Source organism: Amphibalanus amphitrite, unplaced genomic scaffold (genome assembly GCF_019059575.1).
Source record: "Amphibalanus amphitrite isolate SeventyFive unplaced genomic scaffold, NRLGWU_Aamphi_draft 000229F_arrow, whole genome shotgun sequence".
In the NCBI taxonomy this organism is placed as follows: domain Eukaryota; kingdom Metazoa; phylum Arthropoda; class Thecostraca; order Balanomorpha; family Balanidae; genus Amphibalanus; species Amphibalanus amphitrite.
Genome location: NW_024881724.1, coordinates 436892 through 461371, shown reverse-complemented (window position 1 = coordinate 461371; position 24480 = coordinate 436892). Strand labels below are relative to the sequence as shown.

Sequence of the window (24480 nt, the reverse complement as noted above, 5' to 3'; positions counted from 1 at the left end):
AAGCATACCATATCCAGCGGACTAAGTGCTAACCAGGGCCCTGTTCGGCAGCCGGCTAGTACTCTTGCCGGCACTCACATGCGTGTTGGTTGCCCCGGCAACAGGCTATTGACCAATAAGAGGCGAGGAAAGTGCAACACCACTGCAAATTTTCATATACCTGTGCGGTGTGCCCACCGGAGCCGAGCGTGCTTCTCATTGGTCAACAGCCTGTTGCCGGGGCAGCGAGCATGTATATGTGCGCCGGCAAGAGTACCTACTAGCCGACCGCCGAACAGCACTCAGAACTCTCACAATGTTCCAAGCGGCCTGGCAGTGGCAATGCCACACGCATCAGCATTGCCCAGGAAATGGACCCTGATGACTGAATCTATAGGCAATAAACTTATCCCCAAGGTATATTTAGCCCTTGATTTAGCCCTAGGCAATGTTGCCCAGGCTTTATATTGCTTATAAATGCTATAGCATATGGCTATAGCCTTTGAATTCAGTAGATGCCATTTCTGGCGCAACAGCGACAAGTGCTCAAGTAAAAGATAACCGTCACTCTGTGATCTTTCTTTTCATGGAGAGGTGAGTAAGCTTAACATTAACAAATTACACTACTGGTGCCTTACCTAACACGCGGTAACCACTCTATATCTATTAATATCTAACCTGTACCTATCAGCATCAAATTACCTTTTTCAAATCCTGTGCCAAGAATTAACCAAGGACGGCAAGGACGTACTAATTTTACGGAGTGAAATTCACTACCATTTCTGTGATAAATGACGTCATGAAAAATACGAAGTAAATATTCCAAGGTTCTTTTATATTCTATGTTATTATTTTTGTATGGAAAATTGGTAACAAGGAAAAATAAATGATTGTTTTAAAACATCACAATAAGCAAAATATCTTCTTGGGTGGACTACTACGATTCCTTAGTAGGTAATCAGCTTCAGTATGGTTTCAGGCGCCTTCGATCAATTTTACTGAACCATCACTTTTTCTAACACACCACACTTTCCTTCTCGGCAGTTTTTCGACAGGAAATGCGTGTTACGTAATTTGTTCTAGGCGGTCTATTTTGATTTATTTTGTTGACCCCGCCCGGCGCCCGCGCTCATTGATCGCCCTCCCTTCCTTCCTTCCCTGAACACATTCCAATGATAATCCGCGTAATATGCACCTGGCACCGGCGCACGGAATGACAGGCGAATGGCGATAGCCGACGGAAGGTCGATACGATCGCCTTTCGTACCTGCCTGAACGCGCCTCTGCGCCCTAGAATGACGCCCAGAGGTCACACCAGGCGGCGGGCGCGGCCAATAGGAACGGTTCCCTTAGTAGGGCGGCCGGTTTGGTGGAGTGAGGACTGAGGGGGCTCCGCAGCGCGTCCAACTCGTTGGACGTTGAGGCCTGCAAGGATTGACGACCCGTGAATACAGTCTTTCCGGTAGGATACAGCCAATGATACCTACAGCTAAGGATTCCGGTTAGGTATACCCGGTGAGAAGGATTAATGAACTTACCTATAGAGCGATGCTGTGTAGTGTGTCCTCGTAAGTTGAAAAGTTAGCTAAATGTGTCCAAATGTCTGTCAACAAGCCGTACCTATAACCATTAACCTACTAGCCTGTTCGTATTTTAACGCGTTATGTACGCCGCCAGAATCCGTTATTAGGTAGGTATAGCCGATATAGGTAGGTACCTATATGTATAGGCCGATGGTGATTGATTGGTGTGTTCACTGTTCCTGAAAACTATATTGTGAGTTGTGACCATAAGAGAAAAAGTCATGTTCGAACTTCAAAAGAGACTGGATATTTCAAATAGGCACCATGGTTGACGTTGAAACTATTTCTATCTTTTTCAGAATCCGCCTCAGTAAACCGAAGGAATTGAAGAATTCTCGAAGACATGGAATTGGAACGTGAGTGTACGATTAGGTATGAGAAAATCCATTGGGCGACGGGCGCCAAAATGTCCTGATTTCTCGCCCGTTTCATTCAAGCATACTCAATTATGTTGGAATACCTAAGCCGCCTTACATATATCTCCGTTACCAGTTACCACTGTTGCCCTATATAACCCGTGAAGTCAGCGCTGACCGTTCTGTGCTCCGGCAGTGCCTCCGAGCGGGATGCCGCTCAGGTCGGACCCGCCCCCGGTCCCGCTGCGGTTCCATCGGGTGCACGGCGTCAACATACGGCTGTCCACGGACCGACGCTGCGCCAGCCGCGTGCCCGCCAACGCGTGCGCCGGGGGTCTGCTGTTCAGCAGCCGGCCACTGGCAGTCAAAGAACAGGTGCAGGAGGGAGGGGAGCTTCATGTAGGCATGGGTGGTGGATGTGTTCTGAGCAGGACTGACCGTATTGGCAGGCACGTGCTAATCCGTTGTTAGAGACGAAGCCCGTTTAAAAATGCATTATTAAACGTTTAGCGCAGGTTTTTGTAATAGTCATATCATGTTCTCGTCTGATCTGGTCACTGGTCAGGCCCGGTCAAGTTCTGACCTTTATCGAACTTAACGTCCCCCTCCCCCCCCCCCCCCGGTCGGCAGATTGTGTTTCGAATATCGATGATGGGTCCCATCACGAGCGTAGCGGGCGTCATTTGCGTGGGCTTTACCACGGTCGACCCGGCCAGCTTCGAACGGCCACCAGTCAGCCGGCTCATCTCAGGTGGGAGTAACCGACTGCAGTATACACATACTCGAGGGGGCACAGACTGTGATCTCCGCTGTGACTGATAACTGCAGCAGCCACTACAGACATTAGGGGACACCGGACTGCAGTCGGAGGAGGGGGGGGGGGGGGGGGCAGCGGCAGCCAGCAGTGACGATCCGTCCAACTGTATTGCCTTTCATCTAATACCTGGAACGACCCGGCTCACACATCTCGCATTCAGGCGTAGGCTATTTGATCACATTTGTCCACAACTACGGTGATAAATTTCACAGACCTGGTTCTGACGCCCGGCTACTGGGGCTCGGCGCTGGAGCCGTGTCTCCAAGAGGTGAACCGGCGGCTGGGCTTCTACGCCACCCCCTGCGGCTCCGCTCGGCTGGAGGTGGACGGGGTGTTCCATAACCTGATCTTCAGTGGTGTGGACACGTCTCGACCGTTCTGGGCCGTGATCGACATCATCGGCCCCGTCTTTGGCGTGCAGCTCATCCGTACGTACTTATTACCAAGCGAGTCGACAATTACCGGTCTGACTGATCGGGTTATGCTAGGGAGATCTGCAGAGAGTGAACGATTTTGCTATGCACCGGCTCTTCAAATAAATCAAAACGTGTCTGTACTTCGTCTTCGGATGGGTTATTTCACAAGAAGTTAGTGCCCCGCACATGTCGTTATTCTTTTGCACTTCTTATCCAGGTTCACGTAATCAAGAACTTACACGGTAGCCGATACCGATTCATCCCCACACCCCCTGGCCGTCATGTACCCAGCATGCAGAGCGCCGTACTGTAAGGTCCACCGCTCTGTTATGACGTCACCCGTGCCCTGTTGTGACGTCACAGCTGACTGGCAGCCCACTCTGCCGGACGACTCTCCCCCTGCTCGGCGTGTATCGGTGCGCCGCCAGCCGGCCGTCCACTGGACCGGCTCGGCGACTCCCGAGGATGTCCTGGACTCGTGGGTGCGACAGGAGAGGACGAGGCTCCTCGAGGTACGGCGCACGGACCAGGACGATGACGTCTACCTGGCGGAGGGTGTCCGTGATGGGGAGGACACAGTGGAAGTGGGAACGGATGCTGGAGAGGAGGCTGAAACGGATAGGGTCGAGATCGGAGAGGACGCTGTGAAAACGGTCGGACTCAAGCCGTGCCCGCTCAACAGGTGAGAATGATGTCCGTGGGGCGGACAAAAATTGCGAAATAAGTGTAACGTCACTTTAGGGTATTCACATGATGCGTATCGGATCCGGTCTAAGATGCATTTGGTTTTCAGCACTGGTTCGCACAAGTTGTGTTATTTCATTGTCTGGACACCTTTCTCTCCATGCGTTAGCATTCTTCCCGGTGCGTCATGACATTGTGCTGAGACCCGCTGAGCCTCTAAGGCCACACTGACAGAGTTCTTTCCTCCTCAGGGACGTGGTAGGCGGCCCAGTGAAGGTGCGGGCCCGCGGCACAGAGGCATGGCTCAAAGAGGGCACGGCGGGGTACGCCTTCACCGCCGTGCCGCTTCTCCGCGGCACCTGGATCCGGCTCCGCATCCTGGAGACCGTCCGTGCCGGACCCGGCGAATCGACCGCCGGCCTGAGTATCGGTCTGACCCTGACCGACCCCGACCACCGGATGGGTCTCCAGCTGCCGGCTGACCCACGGCAGTTCGGCGACGGTACGCAGCTGCTACCGATCGCCGACGACGTTCTGCGCCGACCCCGAGTCGGTGACCTGGTGGACATACTGCTGGCTGTGGACGGCGCCATGCTGGTGACCTCTCGCGGGGAGCCGTATGACACGGTGCTCGGCGCAGCCACTGCCCTGCCCGTGTGGCTGATGCTGGGGCTGACTGGTACAGTGCGGGCAGTCAGGATTCTCGGCACCACTCGTGTCGCCGAGTCCGAGTTTCCTGCCGAGGAGCACCCGGCGGACCAGCCGTGGTGGCCCGACCCGCGGCTGGTCAGCGGGGAGGACGCGCACGGCTCGGTGACCCCGCGGTGGGACGGCCGCAGCGTGTCACCCCAGTGCCGCCACGAGCCCGACGAGCCGGACCCGATTCCCCGGTGGGTGTGCTCCACAGAGGGGTGCCCGGGTCTGTTCCGTCCCCCTCCCGGCTCGGACGACGAGGGTACCATGTGTTTTCTGTGTCGCCGGGAGGCGCCGGCCGACGTGGGTCTGGTCTGCGGCCACGGTCATCTGTGCCGAGCCTGCGCCGCCCAGTGGCTGCTCGACGGACGTCCTCGGGAGTGTCCCATCTGCGAGCAGCACCGGAGGCGGTTCGATGAGCTGAATGCCCAGTAAGGGGCCGCGGCCGCCACACGAGGCTGTTCGCTTGTGGAGCCTCATGGTACAACGGACGCATCGCGGGAAGTCGGGTATATGTAACTGCATGCTCCGAAAGTGTAATTGTAATATCAGCAAAGGTGAACATTTTATCGCCCACGTATTCATTCATTGGCATCTAAGGCTGTGCAATTAGGGCTGTCGAGATAAAAAAGTTTGCATTTTGTCGCCCATGAGTTCGTCATTTCTGGTAGTATTCTGGGTCGCCGTCGATTATTGATGTAGTGTAGCATGCAATATCGGTTCTCGTCACCTGGAAGCTGGGGCTGTGCCCACTGAAAGTGGCTAAGGCATTGTGGCTGTGGTATGCGTAGACTGTGGTGCACCGCCGCATGTGGATTTATCGGCGAATATCAGCACACAGGTAGCTGCTATAAGCAGTGGTGAATATCGCCCAAACTTGCAGCTATCCGCTCATTTCCTGTTTTTACTGTCGAGGGTATAAATAAAGTTGTTATAAATCTTTCTACCACGATTTTATATAAACGCCTGAAATATTTCATGACTAAAACGATCCAGGCTTATCAGACACACTCCCACACATTAGACGAGCTGCCACTGACTCTCCGGTCGGGATAAAACACACGCATGATGATGATTATGTAATGACAGTGGCGCACATCGCGTACAACATCAATTGGAAACACTTATTTGAGACCAAGAGGAGTTCCGATATAAGTATTTGCCATGAAATGCAATAGACAAAATACCGCAGAAGCTAAATCGTCAAGCAAATCACTCAAACTGTTTTGTCCTCTTAAAAAAAATACTGAACAAACAAATCGAACAATTTGCTTGCGAAAACCGATCAGCGGACAACTACACACTACACACACGACGAAAGCACACCGATTCACGATAAAGTAATTTAGGCACAAGCACAACAAAGCGTAACACAGGACAACCGCACTTAAGCATGGTAATTAATACCCGTCACGAAATTGTCACACGACTGTGCAGTTATGCGTAAACGACGAAAGCTGACGACACCTGCATTGACTGCTAGGTAAATTGGATTATTGTACGGAAGGCAAGAATCCAATAAACGTTTACGCCGTCAGAGCTTCCAAGACGTACCTACATTATTACAAACTAGGCCAACACGCCATAACTTTTAGGCGGCGCTGGTTCTTGGCGCCGTCTATTTAACTGCTCACAAAAGTTACAGGGCAAAAAGACGAACAGTCCCACTGAATAAAAGACATCACTAAACAACGCCCAAGATAAACCGCTATTATTATGCTATCGGCGCGGCAAGTTCATGCAATAAGTCGCAATGGCCAAATTATCGCTTAGAGGGGATCATTCCGATTAGTTTGTGCATCACGCTTTAAAATCGTCTCAGGGGTTAGTCTCTCTCAAACGGCCAACGGATTTGACAGTCGGGATAGTAAAGACTCCACACGCATCGCCACGGAAGATATTTGCTTGCTTTCACATCAAGATGCGATTCCGGTGGGTATACACTACACAGTACACACCATACCTAAACTCGCGAAGGTGAAGCATCTCAGCCGCGATCAGCATCGGGTGGCGACCGCAGGTTGGACAAAACCCGCTTTTACCGAGACCGACGGAGCAGGGAACAGTTGGCCCTGCCATGCAACATGTAGATAAAGGAAAGGGCAACCACATTCACATGTCATCACAAACGCGCCCGTAACACTCGTTTCAGCACACACCATGCAATGTTTTTTTTTTTCCTAGTATAGGCAATAAAGTGACAGCACGAATGAAATCCTAACCTCCCGTGCTGTAAGCACGGTCCAAATCAATATTGGCTCACAAATATTCAACAAGTATCAAGTAAAGAATTAACAAAGTGATCTAAATAAAGACCTAATTTATAAATCACTTCCTGGCTTGATCCAGACGGTCATGGACCAGAGTCCAACGTGCATGCATGTCAATCACTTTGTAAATAAACTCCAATTCCAATTGTGCGTCTGAGCACACGACTGCCGTATCACCTCCGCGGTCGAACCACACCCCACCTGTTCAGGTACTACGTACCAATGTCTCTCGCTCTACTCATTCTATGCTGTCACACTGCCGCCGACACAACAACCCAGCTCCCTGCTTCCACCTCACCAGAGCACCTTTGATTTAAACCACAGCAACTCACTGACTCACTAGCCAACACACCCGTTCAGTTCTTCCCTCCTATACCACCCAGACGATCTTCAGCGTCTCATCCGTTCTCTCAGTGCCACTTAATATCATCATCGCCATCACTCTCTTCTTCCGGCGTCTGGCGTCTTCCCTCGGGTGTCAGCCCGTTCATCAGGACATCTGTGGACGACACGTGCGGCGCCAGCATGTGCTCGTTCCTCGGCGGCGGCTCCGTCAGCAGCTGCAGCTCGGGCGGCGGCGGCGGCTCGGCGTCCACCGGCAGCGGCGCCGTCTCCGGCGGCGGCACCTGCGACGGGTTCTCCAGCATGGCCACCAGCTGGTGGCCGTCCTTGGAGTCGGTCAGACGGCTGGCCAGCTCGCGGGCGTCCATACAGCCGCGGCCGAGCCAGGTGGCCCCTCGGACGGCGCGGGCCAGCCGGCCCAGCTGGGCGGGCAGCCGACATACCTGGGCGGCCGGCAGCGGCGGCAGAGGAGCGCAGGCGTCACCGCCGGCGTGGCCGATCACCACCTGAGGAGAGGCCGTGGGGCGTCAGGGGGACTAAATACAGGGACCGACGGTGGCTCCTGCGGCGAGGCCAACTAGCGATTAGCGAATCGAAGCATATGTTTGTACCGTGTGTTTACATTATGGAGTCCGACAGTCGCTTCAGCATATGCCTCGAAAGATTTAACCTTTAAAACCCATTAGTCCATTGCACGACTCCCCCACGACCACCACAGTCCGTCATATCCACTACAACCTTGCAGTCCATTCTAGTTCCCACCTAGTTGCTCCTGTCTTCCCACTCCCAACCGCGCCGGCAGTCCATTCTCGTTTCTACCCACCCTAGTTCTGCCGGCGTCCATCTGTAGGTAGTGCACGGCCGACGGATAGATGCGTGGGTAGATGGGCAGTGCGCTGCTCTCCGGGAACACCAGTAGCAGCACGGTGCGGCACCGGCGCAGCTCGGCCGTCAGCCATTCGACCGGGTCCTGCCGGCGGACGACACCCGGTCAGACAGGAACTGGGGTACAGACGGCCACTAATACACATGTCAATTTGTATACAAGGAGACATATTTTTAGACCGATTTCATTTATGTCATTGGGAGGCAAAATATCAACTTAAGATGTCAGATTTAAACTACTTTACCTCTGGAGTAAAACAAATACACATTATACAAAACAGAAACATAACAGACAGCTGACAGAGAGATGATAGACGACTAAAAGACACGACAGAAGGCTGATACCGTGCCAGCCAGGCGTGTCTCACCATGCCGGCGCTGGCGCGCGGGATGTCTACCACGTCCAGCCGGGTGCGCACCAGACAGTGGTTCTCTAGCCGGCGGGCCACGTGACGCGCTAGACTCGCGTTACTGTTGTACAGCACCAGTACTTCGACCAGGGCCGGCTCCTTGGCTGAGGGAGCGCACGGCATCAGAGGAATTAGGGACCGGCCAGAAATGATAGCGATGTCGGCCGTAACAGGGCGAAACACAGTGCAGCTACAATTGACTCGTCAACGCAGTTCAAGAACGGCAATAAGTCACTGTCATTAAAATAACGTAAAAGGACCTTTCATCCTAACAGCCAACAGACGAAACATCCATAATGTTCATCAATAATACCCTTCGAGGTTAATTGACAAGGAGTTTCCCAAAACAGTGGTATTATGTGCGACTGCAATTATTAGGTGAAATGTTATTAGCATACGGTACCTTGAAGGTATGCCTAAGTTACGTCAAATAGTAGCTTAGTAGGCAATCAAGCAAAGTTCTGCTTATCATAAATATAAAGAGACAAACACACGACACAGAACCAGTCAAATGACGTACAGCATGACGTCACCGGGAACGTACGTGAATTTAGCATGGTGACTCCACTGGTATAAATGATGGCTGTCGGCAAGAGAAGTAGCTAGGTATGATAAAAGTAAGAACGTAGCCAGACGTGGAAGCTCGTCATGCGGTAAACAGCTGAAACTTCGATAAAACTAGCATCCAAGTCAAGTGCAAACCTCATAGGCTGTTTTACTCACGTTTGTAGAAGAGCTTCAGATAAGCGAAGGCGCCAATGACGAGCACTAGAAACAGGACCAGAACCGAGGCCAGGATGGCCATCTCGGCAGTATTCTTCCCCGCTGAGGAGCACAAAAACATATTAAAGGCGCTATGTAGCGATTTCACTCCGATCAGCACACATAGTTTTTCAATGTCGTGATATCGTATCCCCAAGGAAACGAATTCAGCGAGTTTATAGAAGGACGCAACATAAATGTCACTTAACAGATCTTTTGGAAGAAGACAAGGTCAGTACATGCACTATGCAGTTGTGACAACCGAGTTGCAGTACATCTTCCAATAAAAAAATGGATCTCCTTTAGAAGCGTAGGACGGGGTATGATGAGCATCAGAAGCGACATTGAAGCGATACTGACGCGACATTGAAGCGATATTGGGCAGATGAGCACTCCTTACGGTAGCGTACGACGGCCGAAAGGGTCGGCTGGCCTCCTCTGGGCTGCACCAGCAGCGAGAGATTACCGGCATCCTCCGGTAGATCGAACGACACCCTGAACACTCCCGGGACGCTGGTGTTCTTCGAGGGCGCCTCCTGGAGTCACAGACAGACACATGTCAGACAGTAGTGGCGTTACACGAGCACCTGACTGGCCGACATACAAGCACAAGCGCGTCAGACACCGGGGAGTTGTGCAGGCACCACTCAGACACTTTGGCGTTACAAAGAGAACCAGCCACGTCAACACGACATGCACAAAACCAGTCAGACTTCAGAGGAAGATAGACGAAGAGGGTCAAAGTGGACATTTTACTCAAAATCGTGACTAAGCCAAATTCAACTTCCCATCTATATCCATCTGGTACAGGACAAAAATCGCCTACCTCCGAGCTATGACTGCTCGAAGGCCGGCGAGGCCATACACAGGATATATGTTTGTATATCCCGATATCGTCATACGGGATATATAAACATCCCGTAGTAGAAGGCAACTGAACCACCCAGCTCCTGTCACAACCATCCCACGTCCCCCAATCGGGGTCTCCCCTCAGACTCTCACCACCAAATGCCTCTCGGTGCCCTCGAGAGTGTGGTAGCGGGTGCAGTCGACCCGATCACAGTGCACCAGGCGTACGTCGTACTCTGAGATATTGAGAGCGGGCGGCGACCGCTGAATACTGTACACCAGTCGGTCCGAGCGGTGTGTGTGGACGACAATCATCGGCTCCCAGGAGCTCAGCTTGAGGCCGGACCGATCTGGGGATACACAGAAGGAGGGGAGTCAGACTGGGGGGTCGGACAAGCGAAGAGCTTTACAGGGACGGGATGGAATAGAAAGAGAAGAAACGGAGACGGAGAAGAACATAGATGGAGATAGGCGGAAGAGTTAGGGAGATAGGGTGTAAGACGGTGATTGAATGAGACAAAAGATAAACAGGATAGCGAAGGAATCAGAGGGGTACTATAGGAAGGTGACATGGAAGGAAGGCGATCAGTAATGCATCGGCGCATTTCGCCGGTACCTCCACCGATCCACCAGCACATGGAGCGGGGTCGACGGAAAGTTTGAGGAACGGGCTCACTGGAAGTTCACAGAATTGCCACTGGACTATAATTCCGAGTGGTAAAGGCACTGATGTGGCTAAGTTCAGTCTGGGAGACACATGCTCATGTACTCATTGCAACCCCAGAAAGTCAGTCATGGGCGGTGGATGTGAGAAGCTTGCAGGACTACCTAGGACTACAGGTAAGCAAGCTGCCCCTAGAAACTAACCAACGAAGGATAAGGACAATCGGATAAAAAACACACGACATAGACGGTCATAGCATTAGATACAGTAAAAAAAAAAAAACACACACACACATACACATTTCAATCAAAAGCAAAACAAATGATTTATATAATTTAACAGCAACAGTCTTAGCAATTAAAGACGTTAAAACTCAGCCTGCTTACAGTACCAAAGTGTGTGGTAAACTTTTACATCCCAACACACATAAAAAACTAGTTAATTCGCCACATGTCCCTATTCCCATTCCCCTTGGCGTATGCCGCATCATCTCACCGTTTCTGCATCATCATCGACAACTCACAGGATATGTTGGCAATGTCGGGCAGCTGAAAGCGGTAGGTGACCGTGTGCTCGCGAGTACAGAGCTGCAGTGAGACGGCTGTGCCGTGGTCCAGCGGCTTGTGGATGGGACAGTCGTAGCGCAGCCGCCGGCCGGGCGCGGCTCGGCTGAGCCGGAACTGGCCGCAGCGCCACTCGTGTCGAGAGGAGGTCGAGACGAACGCCAGCTCTGACGGAAACAGAGAAATACGACCGAATCGGGGTCATGGGGAATAACCTCAATAGCGATATGTAGAATATATAGAAGAATATAGAATAATATATAATAATATAGAAGGGAAACAGACATAGTCACATACATATAAAGATACAAACAAAACTGCAAACTCAAGTAATTAATAGCTGACAGATAAGGAGTGATAAAAAATGAAATGAAAAAGATAAACATTCCATCCAATCAAAAAAGGATATCACAAATGAAACAAACAAATTAAGGCAAAATGAGCAAAACCGAAAAAAAAGATAAATGAGAGCAATCAAACTCTTGTGCGTTAGCCCTAACAAATCAGGCACAGAAAGGTCGAAGTCCGTCGGCCTACCTCGCCACCCCCTGTTGGTGACCAGAATGTCGGGTGTGGTCGGGAACTGGTTTTCGGCTGCGCAGTCACATTCGAACGGGTACGCAGTGATCACCACGTCGTCTTCGAGCGGCACGTGCCCGAACGACGCCGCTGCCGGAGGGGGGGGGGGGTGTCAGAGGGAGGCGTGGAGGTCACACGGTGTGTGTACAGGGAAATCCTACTGTGTTGATGGTAATAAATGGATAGGTGTAGTAACTTGACTTATCAACTTATCAATACAACATTAGCTTCAATGTAAAAATTTATCAAGGCTGTAAAATACGTAAATATAACTAAATCAGCACTTCAGCAGGGTGTCGGGTGGCCATGACCGGTCTTTTCTTAGTCACATGAGCGTCACGAAAAAAAAAAAAACGGCACACATCATCTTCATCCACACGTAACCCATGCGACCTTTACCCATCAGCTGAACAGTGCATCACCCCATATTGACCAGACCGCACACACATCTTATCGACAAACACCGTGGCGCCTGTTTGTTGAGCGGCCCCGTGGCGACCATGCACGGCCGCGCGGCACCGCCGCCCGTCCCGAGGCTACTCACGGGGACACTGACACTTGTCCGACTGCCCGTCGCACTGGAGCACTGGCCAGAGACCCACTTCGTCCAGGGAGCAGCCCCCTGGTGGGCCAAAGAACACGGTGAGAGGGAAAACAATCCGCCAAACTTGTCTTACATGTAATTAAAAATCTGACTAACTCATGCAGAATAATAATCTATTAGCGCTTCGTGGAATTTAATGAGCATCCGAAATTAATGGAAAAATAAAAAACAGCACACAATGCAATAGTACAGGTACATATACCAAGGCTATATGCATGTACAAACCTTTGCCGCTCGAAACGAAAAATTGGCATTCTGTACCATCGCCTCCAATCTGAAATGAGCAGGAGAAAACTGTGAACATTTATTACGGACGAAATCGATTTCATTCTTCACAAATATTCCTGAAGATTCGTCGCTGCTTGTGAATAGTCAATAACTATAGTAACTAAAAATGCCGGCAATGCACACTTACAATAGACGCGAACCAGACCAACTTTCTTGGTGTCTACCGTCAACGGGTCAACGGTTAACGATCAGCATATTTAGGGGAGTTGAGCTAAGGTTACAGTAATCTTGCGTGGAGCATCGTACCCACTCCACATGGTGAGAAGCCTGGTTCAAGTCAAAAAATCCTCACAGGGATGGCCGCAGTTGGTGGGGGCAGCGGCACAGCCGCAGACAGTTAAGGTCACTTGTACGGACATTTCTATGTTAGCGTGCTAATCTTTGGGTTTTGAATTTTATCAACATGAAATTACCCTCCCGGGTGAGTTCCAAATACGCTTCCGGGTAAGTTCGTTAATTTCGTTAAGATCATAACCTGCGCGACCAGCTCTGTGTAGTAAACTTTAACTTTGTTAATTCGCTCATTCAAAACATTTATATTCTGTAAATAAACCTTAACCGGACCTATATATTGGTTTTCTACATACGCGCCGGCCGGGGGGGGGGGGAGGGCGGGTACGACCCCACCCCCGCCGTTTCGCCCCTGGAGGAGCTAGCGCGTCGCGGAAAAAACGAGCGTGTGCGCCGTTACGAAACGCAGAGATTGATACCCGATTTGAAGGTCCTAGGTTGACCGGTGACCTCTGAGGTCAGGTCAAGTGACCCAAGGTAGTTTCGTTTTTGGTGAATAACTCCGCAAAAAACGGCCGCAGAGCCGCTATTCTGGCAGCATCGTGTTCGCCTCGTTTTGTTGCGTCGAATGATATACTTTTTGTTAGGGTGAGGTCAACTTAGGGTGCTGACCTCGGGTCATGGTCAGGTCAGCGTCCCCAGGTCACGAAATACATTTGACCTGGGGACGAAAATATTTTCATTTGTAGGTCGAAGAAGGTCATGTCACATATCATTCGATTCGGCAGCTTTCCTGAGTCCATTGTTGGCTTTTACGACTCGCTAGCTGTATTTGATCGGCAATTACTGACGCAAAACTAATATGACTCTAGTGACGTCATAAATGACGTCACGCAAGGTCAACATTGCAAAAGTGACGCATCGAACCTTGCAAGGAGTGCATGAAATCACGATTCTGTGTGCTTCAGATAGTCGGAGATCGTTCCCGACGCCAGAATAGCAGTTTTCTTTTTTCCCCATTGACTTATAATGGTGAGGTGAGGTCACAAAAATGACCTGACCTCATATGACTAATGACATGTAGGAAAAATCCGAGATATACAAGTTGTGAGACTCCTAATGGATACTAGATCCTGCAAGTTTCATTTCCCTGTGAAAGCTCCTCTGGCAGTGAGGGCGTTGCAAAGTTGCGACATCTGAAGACCGTGCAGAGATTCACTTATGACGTCATAGGTCAGTGATCTAACCTGACCCGAAAATGCGGTAGGTGTCAGAAGACCCGGCTTGAAGCAAAGGTCCGATGTGCCAAGTTTCAGCTCTCTATCGCCAGCGTGTTCGGAGCTATCGCGAAAAAAAAAACACTATGGGAGGGGCGGCACCCCCCCCCCCCCCTTCCTCGGCCGGCGAGGGTTAAGTGTGTGGATAGGCAAACTGACAGAACCAGAGCCCTTACTAAGCAGAAGTCGTTTCGGAGCCTGCAGGCCCCATCCCCTTGGTATCGTCCAATCGGGCAATTCCATATCATCAAGAACTTGGGTGTGCCCATCAGCCAGAAACGGCCAGTCCCACTGAACTGACCTTACTCAACTGAGACTAGCCTCAACTCGCAATTCGCTTGCCTTTGCCCCCACAAAACATAAGTCATTTCATCGTGAGTCACATATTTTAATCACTGGAGCGATTCAGACTTGGCCTCTCACCACTGGGAGACAAAATACCCTACCAATTGAGGAACAAGACAAAACTAAATCAATTTCATCTGTGCTCTACATAGCACAGACTTTCTTTTAACCCGCGCCGGGCCGGTGCTCTGAGATTCCGCGCCGGGCCGGGGGGGTGTCTGAACACCCCCCCCCCCTTCTAACTCGGCTCCTGGGCCACGTAGCGACACGCGGCAAGCGGCACTCGAAAGAACGTCCAAAATAAGGACAAAAACACTTCGGTCATTTTTTGGGTCAGGTCAAAGGTCAGGTCACCAGAGGTCACCAAAGGTCAAATGTCCGCTATTTCAACATTTTGGAAACTGCCAACGGCTATCTCGGGAACCGATAGAGCTACAGCGCCGCGGAAAAGCGCATTCGATAGCCCTTTTACAGACCTTTCTGAGTAATGCTCTCAGATTTGACCTCAGGTTAACGGTTTAGCCTCCAGGGGGCAAAAACTCCAAAAATAGCCATTTTTACGAAAAACGTTTTTTCGGCAATAACTTTTGACTCAAAAGAGTCATGACATTACTTTTACCACCATCGTGTTCCTCTCGTCGAGACGCGTCGAATGAATTATAATTTGACCTTGAAAGGTCAACTTGAAAATTTGACCTCAGGTCAAGGTCATGACCTGACCGGAAAAGGTCATGTTGCATATCAGTCGATCCGCAACGTCGAGCCGAACACATCTAAGGCGTTTTCAGCGCTCTAGCACGTCTCTATCAGAAGTTATTAGCGAAAAACTGTTAGATTCTGTTCGTGACCTGAGATGACCTCGGGGACATAACGAGGGGTCAGAGTTGCCATTTTCCGGTTCAGTGTGTCCATTTTACCTACATCTCGATGTTTGAGAGTGTCTAGAATAACGTTCGTGCAAAACAGACGCTTTTCAATTTTCTCCCATTGACTTATAATGGAGAGGTCGCAAAATTGACCTGACCTTAGGTCACCGATATCAAAATTCCGAGATATACATTTTATAGATATTGTTGCTCTAATCAATCGCTGAAAGTTTCAAGGCAATCGATCAATCGGTGTAGCTATGACGAGCATTCTTATTTTTTCTGAGGTGAGGTCACTTGGCGTGACCTGGTGACCTGACCTAAGGTGACCTGGGTCTGAAATTTTCACAACATGTGCGGAAAAGATGCACGAACAGGTGTGCCAAAAACGGCGGCGCTGAGATATCTGCGAAAAACCGCAGGGGGGGGGGGGTGTTCAAACACCCCCCCCCCCGGCCCGGCGCGGGTTAAAAGGGCATCAAGGTTATTCAATGCTATTGGATCTGTGTCTCTGGATATGCTTAATACCATTCCTGGACCAAAGGCCCAAACCAGAGTTGAAAATGTCTCTTCCCATTCAAAAACTTTACCTCATATAAAACATACCTACACTACAGAGAAAAACAAAGGGGAGACATAACTCAAATAAGGCAAAAACTTTTATCCTGACCTTGTGACCAAATATACCATTACCAAACCAACCTGGTGTGAGCAGCTTCTTGCAGAATCATAACATTTTGATGAGCAGACTCCTGAGAAGTCAACAATCTTCTGATCCTGAAAGCAATAAAACATTCCTTTGGTAATGCTTTGAATGGTTTAGGGTACTATGCAATTCTTATGCTATAATTTACAATAATAACTAAGTACCTTGTAAGCTATATAAGTATTAGCCAGGGATTTGTGTAGGTAATTTGTGTAGATTGTAGATTTGTGTGGCTTCAGGAAGGACAACCACTCAGATCTGTAGATTTCAGTCAGAGGAGCATTCAAATTCTTTTCATGCAAGCTGAACATCTCACTTAGCAAAGCATTTACAAATGTGCATACATCTGGAGATCGTAGGGGACATTTGGTGTGCTCTTCCGACTTCCGTAACTTGGAATCTCTAAAAAGATTGTTGTTTTACTCACCAAGAACTAAGAAGGAAGTAGTTCTAACTTCTGAGCCTTTTAAAATAAAAGCATAGGTTCTAATTATGCAGCAACTGATAAGGGAAATGAACAAGATTCTTTTTAGTTGGAGAAATTCAGTGATGACTATGTCCATGCTCAAGTTAAAGTTCAATTTATTAAAAAGCATTCTATGTGGTGTATTAAAGTCTGCTTTTCTGTCAATATATGAGCACAATATTGACAATGTAATATAATACTGCATAGTAAAAGGTATAGCTACAATACAAAGTGAAAAAAGGTATAGCTACAACAATACAAAGTGAAAAAACCATGCAAGTCAAAAAGTTAAAGCTCTAAGGTGCACAACCTCCTCCCTTGTATGGAACCCAGTAGTGGCAGGCGGCAGGTCGGCAGGTGGAATGCACGTGGCATGCAAAGACAAAGTCCAATAATTCCTTCTGGATCTGCCAGTGTGATGTTTCATATTGATACAGATAGCTAGGTACCTACCTATATAAATTGAGACGGGTTACACAACACATTCGGGTGAACCTATGCAGTGTCAACTACACCATCATGAGAGTTACAACCACATAATTGAAATGCACTTTATGACAGAACATACAGCACACAATGAACTACAAAGCATTAATTTTTAGCCACCCCTGAATATAAGGCTTACCTTATTATTACTGTGACATTTGTCGTAACCCAAGAAAGGGTTACCACACGGATGACAGGGATGACTCTCCCCAAAGATGGCAGCACCAAAAGATACCAGTATAGTTAAATTTTGATAAAATTTTAATAGCATGATGTCAACACTGGTAGATTTAGAGGCCAGTGGTTATCCCACACGTAAAATGCATATTAATCTTGCCCCACGTTCGATGTCTCTCGGACGGCGAAGATTCTACGTCGTCCGGCCAATCCCGTTCAAGGTCAGCGGGGGCTCGGCTGCGGTTATGGAACGTGATTGGCCGGGCGGCGTAGAATCTTCGCCGTCCGAGAGACATCGAACGCGGGGTTGATCTCAATCTTGATCTAGCCTTGACTGAGTATGCGTTTAGCACTTTTACTTGTTGATGGGTTAGGCCTAGCAGACAAAAGTGATCAGCGATTCATGTCTAAATGAATAGGCAATAATTACAAAATTAGTATGTTATCGGAAGACATCCAGCACTAATCAATAAGGCCAAAAATAACGATAAACCAAAATGAAAATGCCCCAGCGTGGGGGATTTCGGGCTCTGGTATTAACTGGATAATTCGCCAGCTGACGCCGTATGGTGGCGCTAGTGGAGCAGCACCATATGACGTCAGCACAAAACACCGTGAGCAGCTATGAAATGGGAGCGAGCACCACGGAAATATCGAAAGGTGATGGACATGTACTGACTTTGGTCATTCGAGTACCACCAACACCATACAAAAACCATATAATATCATCAAGACTGATTCTGGAATCGATTTGTCCGGGTATTTAAAACACACAAAAAATGTTTGTTACCGAATTCTGAAACAGTATAAGGATATTCTTGTTCCTTACTTTTACCTTGTGGAGTACTTTTACTTGCTTTCTAGTGCGCCCATCACTATCTTGAAATCTGGATTGCAACGCTGTAGGAAAACTTTTTTTCATTTGTCATTTCTTCCACTTTTGAGCAGTGATAATTTATTTGGTTTTATACATTAAATAATGAAGACGGCTCCTAACTTTTTAGGGATCTGCAGTGGCCCAGAGAGCAAAATCAGATATTTTCTAAAAACTTGAGGCCACTATTTCCTTAAATGCTAGAAAATATACAAATATTGACATTAAAAGAATGATACGGGTATATAATTCTGCAGAAATATAAATTCAAAGTATTTAAATTATTCAAGAACCTTTTTAAAATCTTCCATAATGACTTCTTTCAATACAAGCTGGATGCAATTTCAATCAATAAAGCAGCACAAGGCAGTACATTGAGCTACGATGATCCATAACCAATCGGCACCTGCAATTTGATTGATCTTCGAGATGTACCCTGCCCCTGTTCCCTGACTTTCCCTTTTCGTTGTACCGGGTGAAGTGAATATTCTGTGAATATTCTTCTGACAGTCAGTTTTTAGTCCTACATTATGTTGTCAATCAGATTTAATTGGTTCAAAAACCGTCGTAGTCCGTCTCATTCGCAGTCTACATCTCCACATGCGCACCCATACATGCCCAAAATTTTCACTACGTATGTACTATGTACCCTGCAGCGTATCCTGATGAAAAATGTTTTGTTGAAATCATAGACACTTCCCAAGGTAGGCCATAGTCCATGGCCATATATTTAAGTCAAAACAGATAAAACAGATAAACACAATTCCAATCATCAAGTCAACCAGCATCGACAATCTGCACATAAGTTCTAAACCTATTGTAAGACTACTTTGTATTCAAACTTTGTATTGCAGAAGGGTGGAAGCTGCATGGAATTATGCGACAATTTTAGCGTGCATCCACGCTCGAAAGAGCAGGGTTAATTGTAACAATGTCAATACCATAACAATAACGTAATTGTAGGTGTTGTGATTCGGTTGTTTCTTGTCTGTGCTGGCCATTGCGCGGGCGGTCCAGCGGCGGAACTCGGCTTCGCCGCCGTGGCGCGCTGGCAGTTGCTTCTTCTTCTTCTTCTGCATCCCATCGCCAACCCGCTCAGGGGGGCGGCGGCGCAGGCGGGTCGAGCGGCGGCTCGGTCCGCCCAACATCCTCGATGAAGGTGACGACCTTCGTCGCCGGGCCGCCGAGGACGTCGACCAGGCGAGGGTCGGCACCCGAGCGGCGGCGGCGGGCCGCCTCATAGGCCGGACAATCGGTCAGTAGGTGCGCCGCGCTGTCGGGCTCCCCGCACGCGGGGCATTCGTCGTCGGCTTCCGGGCCAATCTTGTGGAGCGTGTCACGGGTCAGCGGTGATGTGCCGGTCCTCAGCTGGGACAGCGTCACCGACCCCAGCGCGCCAGGGAGTCGTGGCCAGGCGTGGGGTCCGGGTGCGGGTGGGCAGCGGTTGCCCTCTGTCGCGACAGCTCCCGGACATGGCGCGTGACGGCGGCTCGCGCACTCGACAGGTCGATCGGTGCGCTGTCTTGGTCGCCCGCCGTGGCCTCGCCAGCCAGGCGGTCGGCGGTTTCGTTGCCGTCCAGCCCGGCATGGCCTGGCACCCACTGGAGCACCGTCTCGGTGCCGTTCTCGGCGAGGGTGCTCAGCACTCAGCAGCCTCCACACCTCGGCGGCCAGGGCCATGGTCTGGTTAGCTGGGCCGCGGCCGAGTAGTTGGAGCCCAGACCTTGAGTCGGTGAGGAGGCGGACCGACTTGGTCGATGCCAACTCCCCGTCCTCCAGGCCGGCCACAGCCGCGAACGCCTCGCGCATGGCGGTCAGTTCTGCTCTTAGGCTGGAGCAGACCGCCCCTGCAGGAGCGCGCACGGTCTCTTCTCTGTTGAGGTGGTGGAACTGGATCAGCGCCTGCGCCGCCCTGTTCCGTCCGCCGCGAGCCGAGCCGTCCGACCAGATAGTGACGTCCGGGTGCGGGAGCTCTGCAATGGCTCGCAGGGCAGCTTCCCTGCGGACTGCAGGCGGGTCCGACCGGCGGGTGGCCACGGGCAGGTCCACCCTGAAGGTGATGCCGCCGCGGTGGCCCAGCCATGGCGGGTCGCAGCTGTAGAACGCCGAACCTGTAACACAATAGAATTGCAATTGTAACAAAGACCTGCATGGTCAGCACACATCTGCAGTGACTGTCATCCCAAGTTGGTATGAATTGGCACAAAGTTGGGTCATGGTAGCAGACGTAGCACAAGCTGTTGTGATATGCCATACCGTAGGACTAGGTCGTAGGTTGTAAATTTTAGGTTTAAGGCTGTAGGTTGTAGGTCAGGTTAGGTAAGGTTTGGTTAGAAAGACCCATTCTCGTGCATCGGGCAGCTTGTGCTACATCTACCTGACCAATACCCAATTTGGATTCCCAAAATTGATGGCAAACAGGCTTTTTGTATAACAAGTGTGGTTAATTGTTCTAATCCCCGCTGCAATGTGAGGGTAACTGCTTTTCTACAATCACAAAATTTGAATTCATATAGGTAGGTGTTTACATGTTCAGAAAATGATACAAAATATGACACAATTAATTATAGCTGCAACTGGATAGTGGATACCAACCTCAACTGAAAGTTTCTGCAGCCTTATAACCTAACAAATGACTAAATTGCCAAAATAAATCCCTTAGTACAATAGCTTGACTCTAAAATAACAGAAATTTTGCATGCAGACCCTGAAATGGAGGGTTTATGAAAAGTAACAAAAATAAACATTCACTAATATCAATTTTTTTTATGTTGTTATAAATTTCATATGTAGCATAAGCGCCAATACTGCCTTCATTTACAATGTTGCTACTGTTTTCCACTCACAAACGCTGCCCTCCGTGGACAGCAGCAGCAGCAGTGAAACGTCACCCGTGGTGTGACATCATCACCCATGACGTAATGGAAATCCAGTTGTTACCAAGGCCCGGGATTTCCCGGATTTGTTTACTTTTTGCGGATGTCCCTTGTGCGCCGTTAATGGAACATTTTAAGAGAATTATTTTACTGCTACCCAAGGCCTGCTACCCAACTGCTACCTATGACGTAAAGGAATCTTGCAAAAGAACCGCACTGGAGCAGTGGTCTGCAGCAGTTGGATTTCCCATGACAGAAGGGAGTTCATGGGTATCAAGAGCACCATCACCAAGCACGTCTCAGAGAAATGTTCCCGGCAAAGCAGGCACCCTCAACTTTTTCACTGGCATAGCAGGCATGACGGGGAGTGATCGTGGATGGGCATGTCGTGTGACAGCTTTGCAGTGTGCGCTGGTCACTTTCAGGGGCTCAACTGCGGTCGCATCGCAGGTGGGGGAGGGGATGTCCAACCCTAAAACGCACGCCTTTATGCATAAGGCTACATCACGAAAGTCAAATCCGGCCCCCGTGGCCGTGACCACACCGGTGCGGTGGAGCCCGTGGTCACTTTCATTGTAATAAGTAAGACAATGAGGAATGGTAGCCTGTACGCTTGTAGTGCAGGGGAACGGAACGTGCAGCTGCGATACATGCTTTTTAACCCGCGCCCCACTGGGGGGGGGGGCTATTTATAGCCCCCCTCCCGTTTTTCTGCAATAGCTTCCAAACCGCTTGACGTATCGACGCCAAACTTTCAGTACCTTCGGCTGCATCAATTCGACACCTTGTGTCAGAATTTGAGCTTCATACCTACCATAGGTCGGCCGGCAATGACGTCAGAGTGACATCATGTTCGGCCGATTTCGACGCAAAACATTGAACAACGGCAATCGCTCCCAAGAGCTCAGTTTTTAAGCTAGATCCAATTTCTTTGCATGAGAGGACTCAGAATAGACTGCGCTATCAAACTGCTATCCCGAATTCTCGAAATTTTGAAAATTTCGAGAAAAAAAAATATAGTGAAGTTCAGAATTTATGTTTTTACATTTTTTCCAAAAAGTTTTTGTATTTTCGAAAAAACCGGAATATATGTGATAGAACGCATTATTATGACTAACTCTAGCAAGTTTAAGCTAAATATCTTCAAAAATGGCCAAGTTATACGCATTATTGCAAAAAAAAAATTCACCATTATTAATTTTTCAAATCAATTTTTCAGCACGTATTTGAAATCGTACGCCTATATAAATAGCACCATCGTGTTCCTGAGCTCAAACTGCATCCAATAGACACCTTTTTTGTTGAAAAATTTTAACTTTAAAATTTGACCTTAAAGTGACCTGACCTAAGCTAAATTTGACTCAAAATGACCTCGAATGACACAGACGACATCAAATTCGAAATTTTTGGCCTAAATGGACCATAAAACATGTGTCACGTGACCGACGCATGATATAATATTTTCGTAACCTGTGATGACCTGACCTTGACCTGAAAACCAAAGTACAAGTTTGGTACCCTCAGGGTATCTAGAGCATCTGTTCACGAGTGTGTGAACCAAAAATGAGCCTGATCTGACTTGTAAGACGGCGGCCAGAGCCCAAAACGTGAACAAGCCAAAATGCTAATAATTTTTACTTTGACCTGACCTGTGACGTCATCAGTGACCTCGAGGTCAATGAAATTAGGTTTCGCTCGACAGTTTTACCGGGGCTATCAGATGCCGTTTGAATTTTGACGATCGGCCCAGTAGTTTCGGAGTTAGGAGGGGGGCTATGAATAGCCCCCCCCCCCCCCCCCCAGTAGGGCGTGTTATACGCAGACCCCAGTGGGGCGCGGGTTAATGAAAATAGCTGACACCGGTTAACCTTCGCCGCAGTGGGGGGGGGGGGGCATATGTTACCACCCTCCCAGCCAGCAATTCGTCCGGGATGCGGTTGGGGACGGTCGGGATAGGCTCCGGATGTCCCGACTTGTCCCTACCGGGTTGGGTAGCCTTGGGTTGTCCCAATCGATACCGGACCTCGATGGCCGGCGGTAGGGGCGACTCGGGATTTCCGGACCGCATGCTTAATCGGTTGGGACGCGGTACGGATAGCCCAATCGAATCCCATGTTTAGACAGGCTTGTGATTTACGTTGTTATCCCAACCGATCTGAGAAGGCGCTTCGGGCACCATATCCGGTGGCCCAGAAGGCCTGGAAAAGCAATCAGATGGGCCGCGTGCAGGCAGACGCGTCCTCTGAGCGCAGCGGCCAGTCTAGCTGCCGCGTTGGTCAAGTGTCGATCCCTCCTTTGAGCTGCTGCCTCAGGATATTGCTTTTGAACTGGCTCTAGCAAGCGGTCGGTTCAACTGTTGTCGTTGCAGGGAAATCAGTCCGTCTTTGAGAACAGGGTGAGTATAGTGCACACTTCATCCGTGATGTAGGGGGCGGGAAAGCTATAGGTAATAGAAATTGTTATGTTCGTTGTGGTTGTACGGCATGTGAATTACACTCGTGCTGTCGCATGTTTGATCAGTTATCATGGACAGAAGATGTTTGGTCTCATTGTCAAGTGTCGTTAATGGTTGCATTGTAGGTTTGAAACCTGAATTACCAGGCATACCATGTGAAATGTCAGATGTGGGTTATTTCTTAGTGATTTTTAGTGTGTCCCAGACTTTGATTAATAACCTCTTGGTCATTTTCAGATGCTCTCTTTGCACAGTGGTGAACCGCCCGACCAGATGCCAGCCGTCTAGTTTCGCGGTGGCTCTCTGAAGCTCGTGACGGCAGACGGACACACTGTCCGCAGAGGAGCCGACACGAACAAGGCGCAGGCCTGCTATAATGACTGTGAACACCGGAAGTGAGTCCGCTGTGCCAGCGCCTTGCAGCGGCGCTAAGATGATGGCCGACGCCACGAATGTGCTGGCCAGGCTGTGAATTTGTGAAAATTTGACCTGTGTGCAACCAGTAAAATTGTGAATATATTTCAGTGTCCAATGCAATTCATTTTGTCGTGCAGGCATTATAAAGGTTGAGTTGGAGAATAATGAAGAGGCGAGGGGGTTGCGGTGGCGCAAGCAAAGTGGTCGCATCTGCATAACAGCAATCTGCGGTTATAAGACTGCGGTTAATATGTCAGATGCCTGCGGTATTCCCAAACCGGCCGTGCGGGCCGAGTTGGGACATCCCGATCGGGATCGGAGTTCATCGCTTGTTAAAATGCCATAAGGCGGTCCGGATGCGTGCGGGATTTCCGAACCGGTTGTACGGGGAGATTTAGGGAATCCCGATCGGGATCAGAGTTCAGCGCTTGTTAAAACGTCATAAGGCGGTCCGGATACGTGCGGGATCTCCCAACCGGCCGTGCGGGGTAGGTTGGGATATCCGGACCGTTCCAGCCCGTACAAAGTGTCTCATTTCCCAATCCCGTCCCACTCCGGTC

The 24480-nt window shown here is 49.5% G+C and overlaps 2 protein-coding genes across 11 annotated transcripts; one reads left to right on the top strand and one right to left on the bottom strand.

The window, feature by feature from the left end:
- Positions 1–1074: 1074 nt before the first annotated feature.
- On the top strand, positions 1075–5472 carry LOC122385746 (E3 ubiquitin-protein ligase NEURL1-like). Of its 8 annotated transcripts, none has more exons than XM_043374229.1 (7): positions 1075–1494; positions 1862–1918; positions 2115–2293; positions 2549–2669; positions 2948–3163; positions 3515–3833; positions 4087–5472. In XM_043374229.1, exons 2-7 carry the CDS (start codon positions 1906–1908, stop codon positions 4961–4963), a joined length of 1725 nt encoding a protein of 574 aa, XP_043230164.1. In that variant the 5' UTR covers positions 1075–1494; positions 1862–1905; the 3' UTR covers positions 4964–5472. The 8 variants fall into 8 exon arrangements, with proteins under 8 accessions (XP_043230164.1, XP_043230163.1, XP_043230167.1 ...); XM_043374228.1 differs by having other exon boundaries at positions 1157–1441; XM_043374232.1 differs by having other exon boundaries at positions 1317–1494; positions 1862–1934.
- Positions 5473–5594: 122 nt separating this feature from the next.
- Positions 5595–17838, bottom strand: LOC122385745. 3 transcript variants are annotated; one of them, XM_043374223.1, is made up of 14 exons: positions 17792–17807; positions 17658–17674; positions 17261–17402; positions 16166–16240; positions 12682–12730; positions 12397–12474; positions 11811–11942; positions 11234–11440; positions 10200–10396; positions 9598–9733; positions 9159–9260; positions 8394–8539; positions 7964–8110; positions 5595–7646 (listed from the first exon to the last, which is right to left on the bottom strand). In XM_043374223.1, exons 3-14 carry the CDS (start codon positions 17390–17392, stop codon positions 7209–7211), a joined length of 1839 nt encoding a protein of 612 aa, XP_043230158.1. In that variant the 5' UTR covers positions 17393–17402; positions 17658–17674; positions 17792–17807; the 3' UTR covers positions 5595–7208. The 3 variants fall into 3 exon arrangements, with proteins under 3 accessions (XP_043230158.1, XP_043230157.1, XP_043230156.1); XM_043374222.1 differs by lacking the exon at positions 17658–17674 and having other exon boundaries at positions 17792–17838; XM_043374221.1 differs by lacking the exons at positions 17658–17674; positions 17792–17807 and having other exon boundaries at positions 17261–17554.
- Between the last annotated feature and the right edge of the window lie 6642 nt (positions 17839–24480).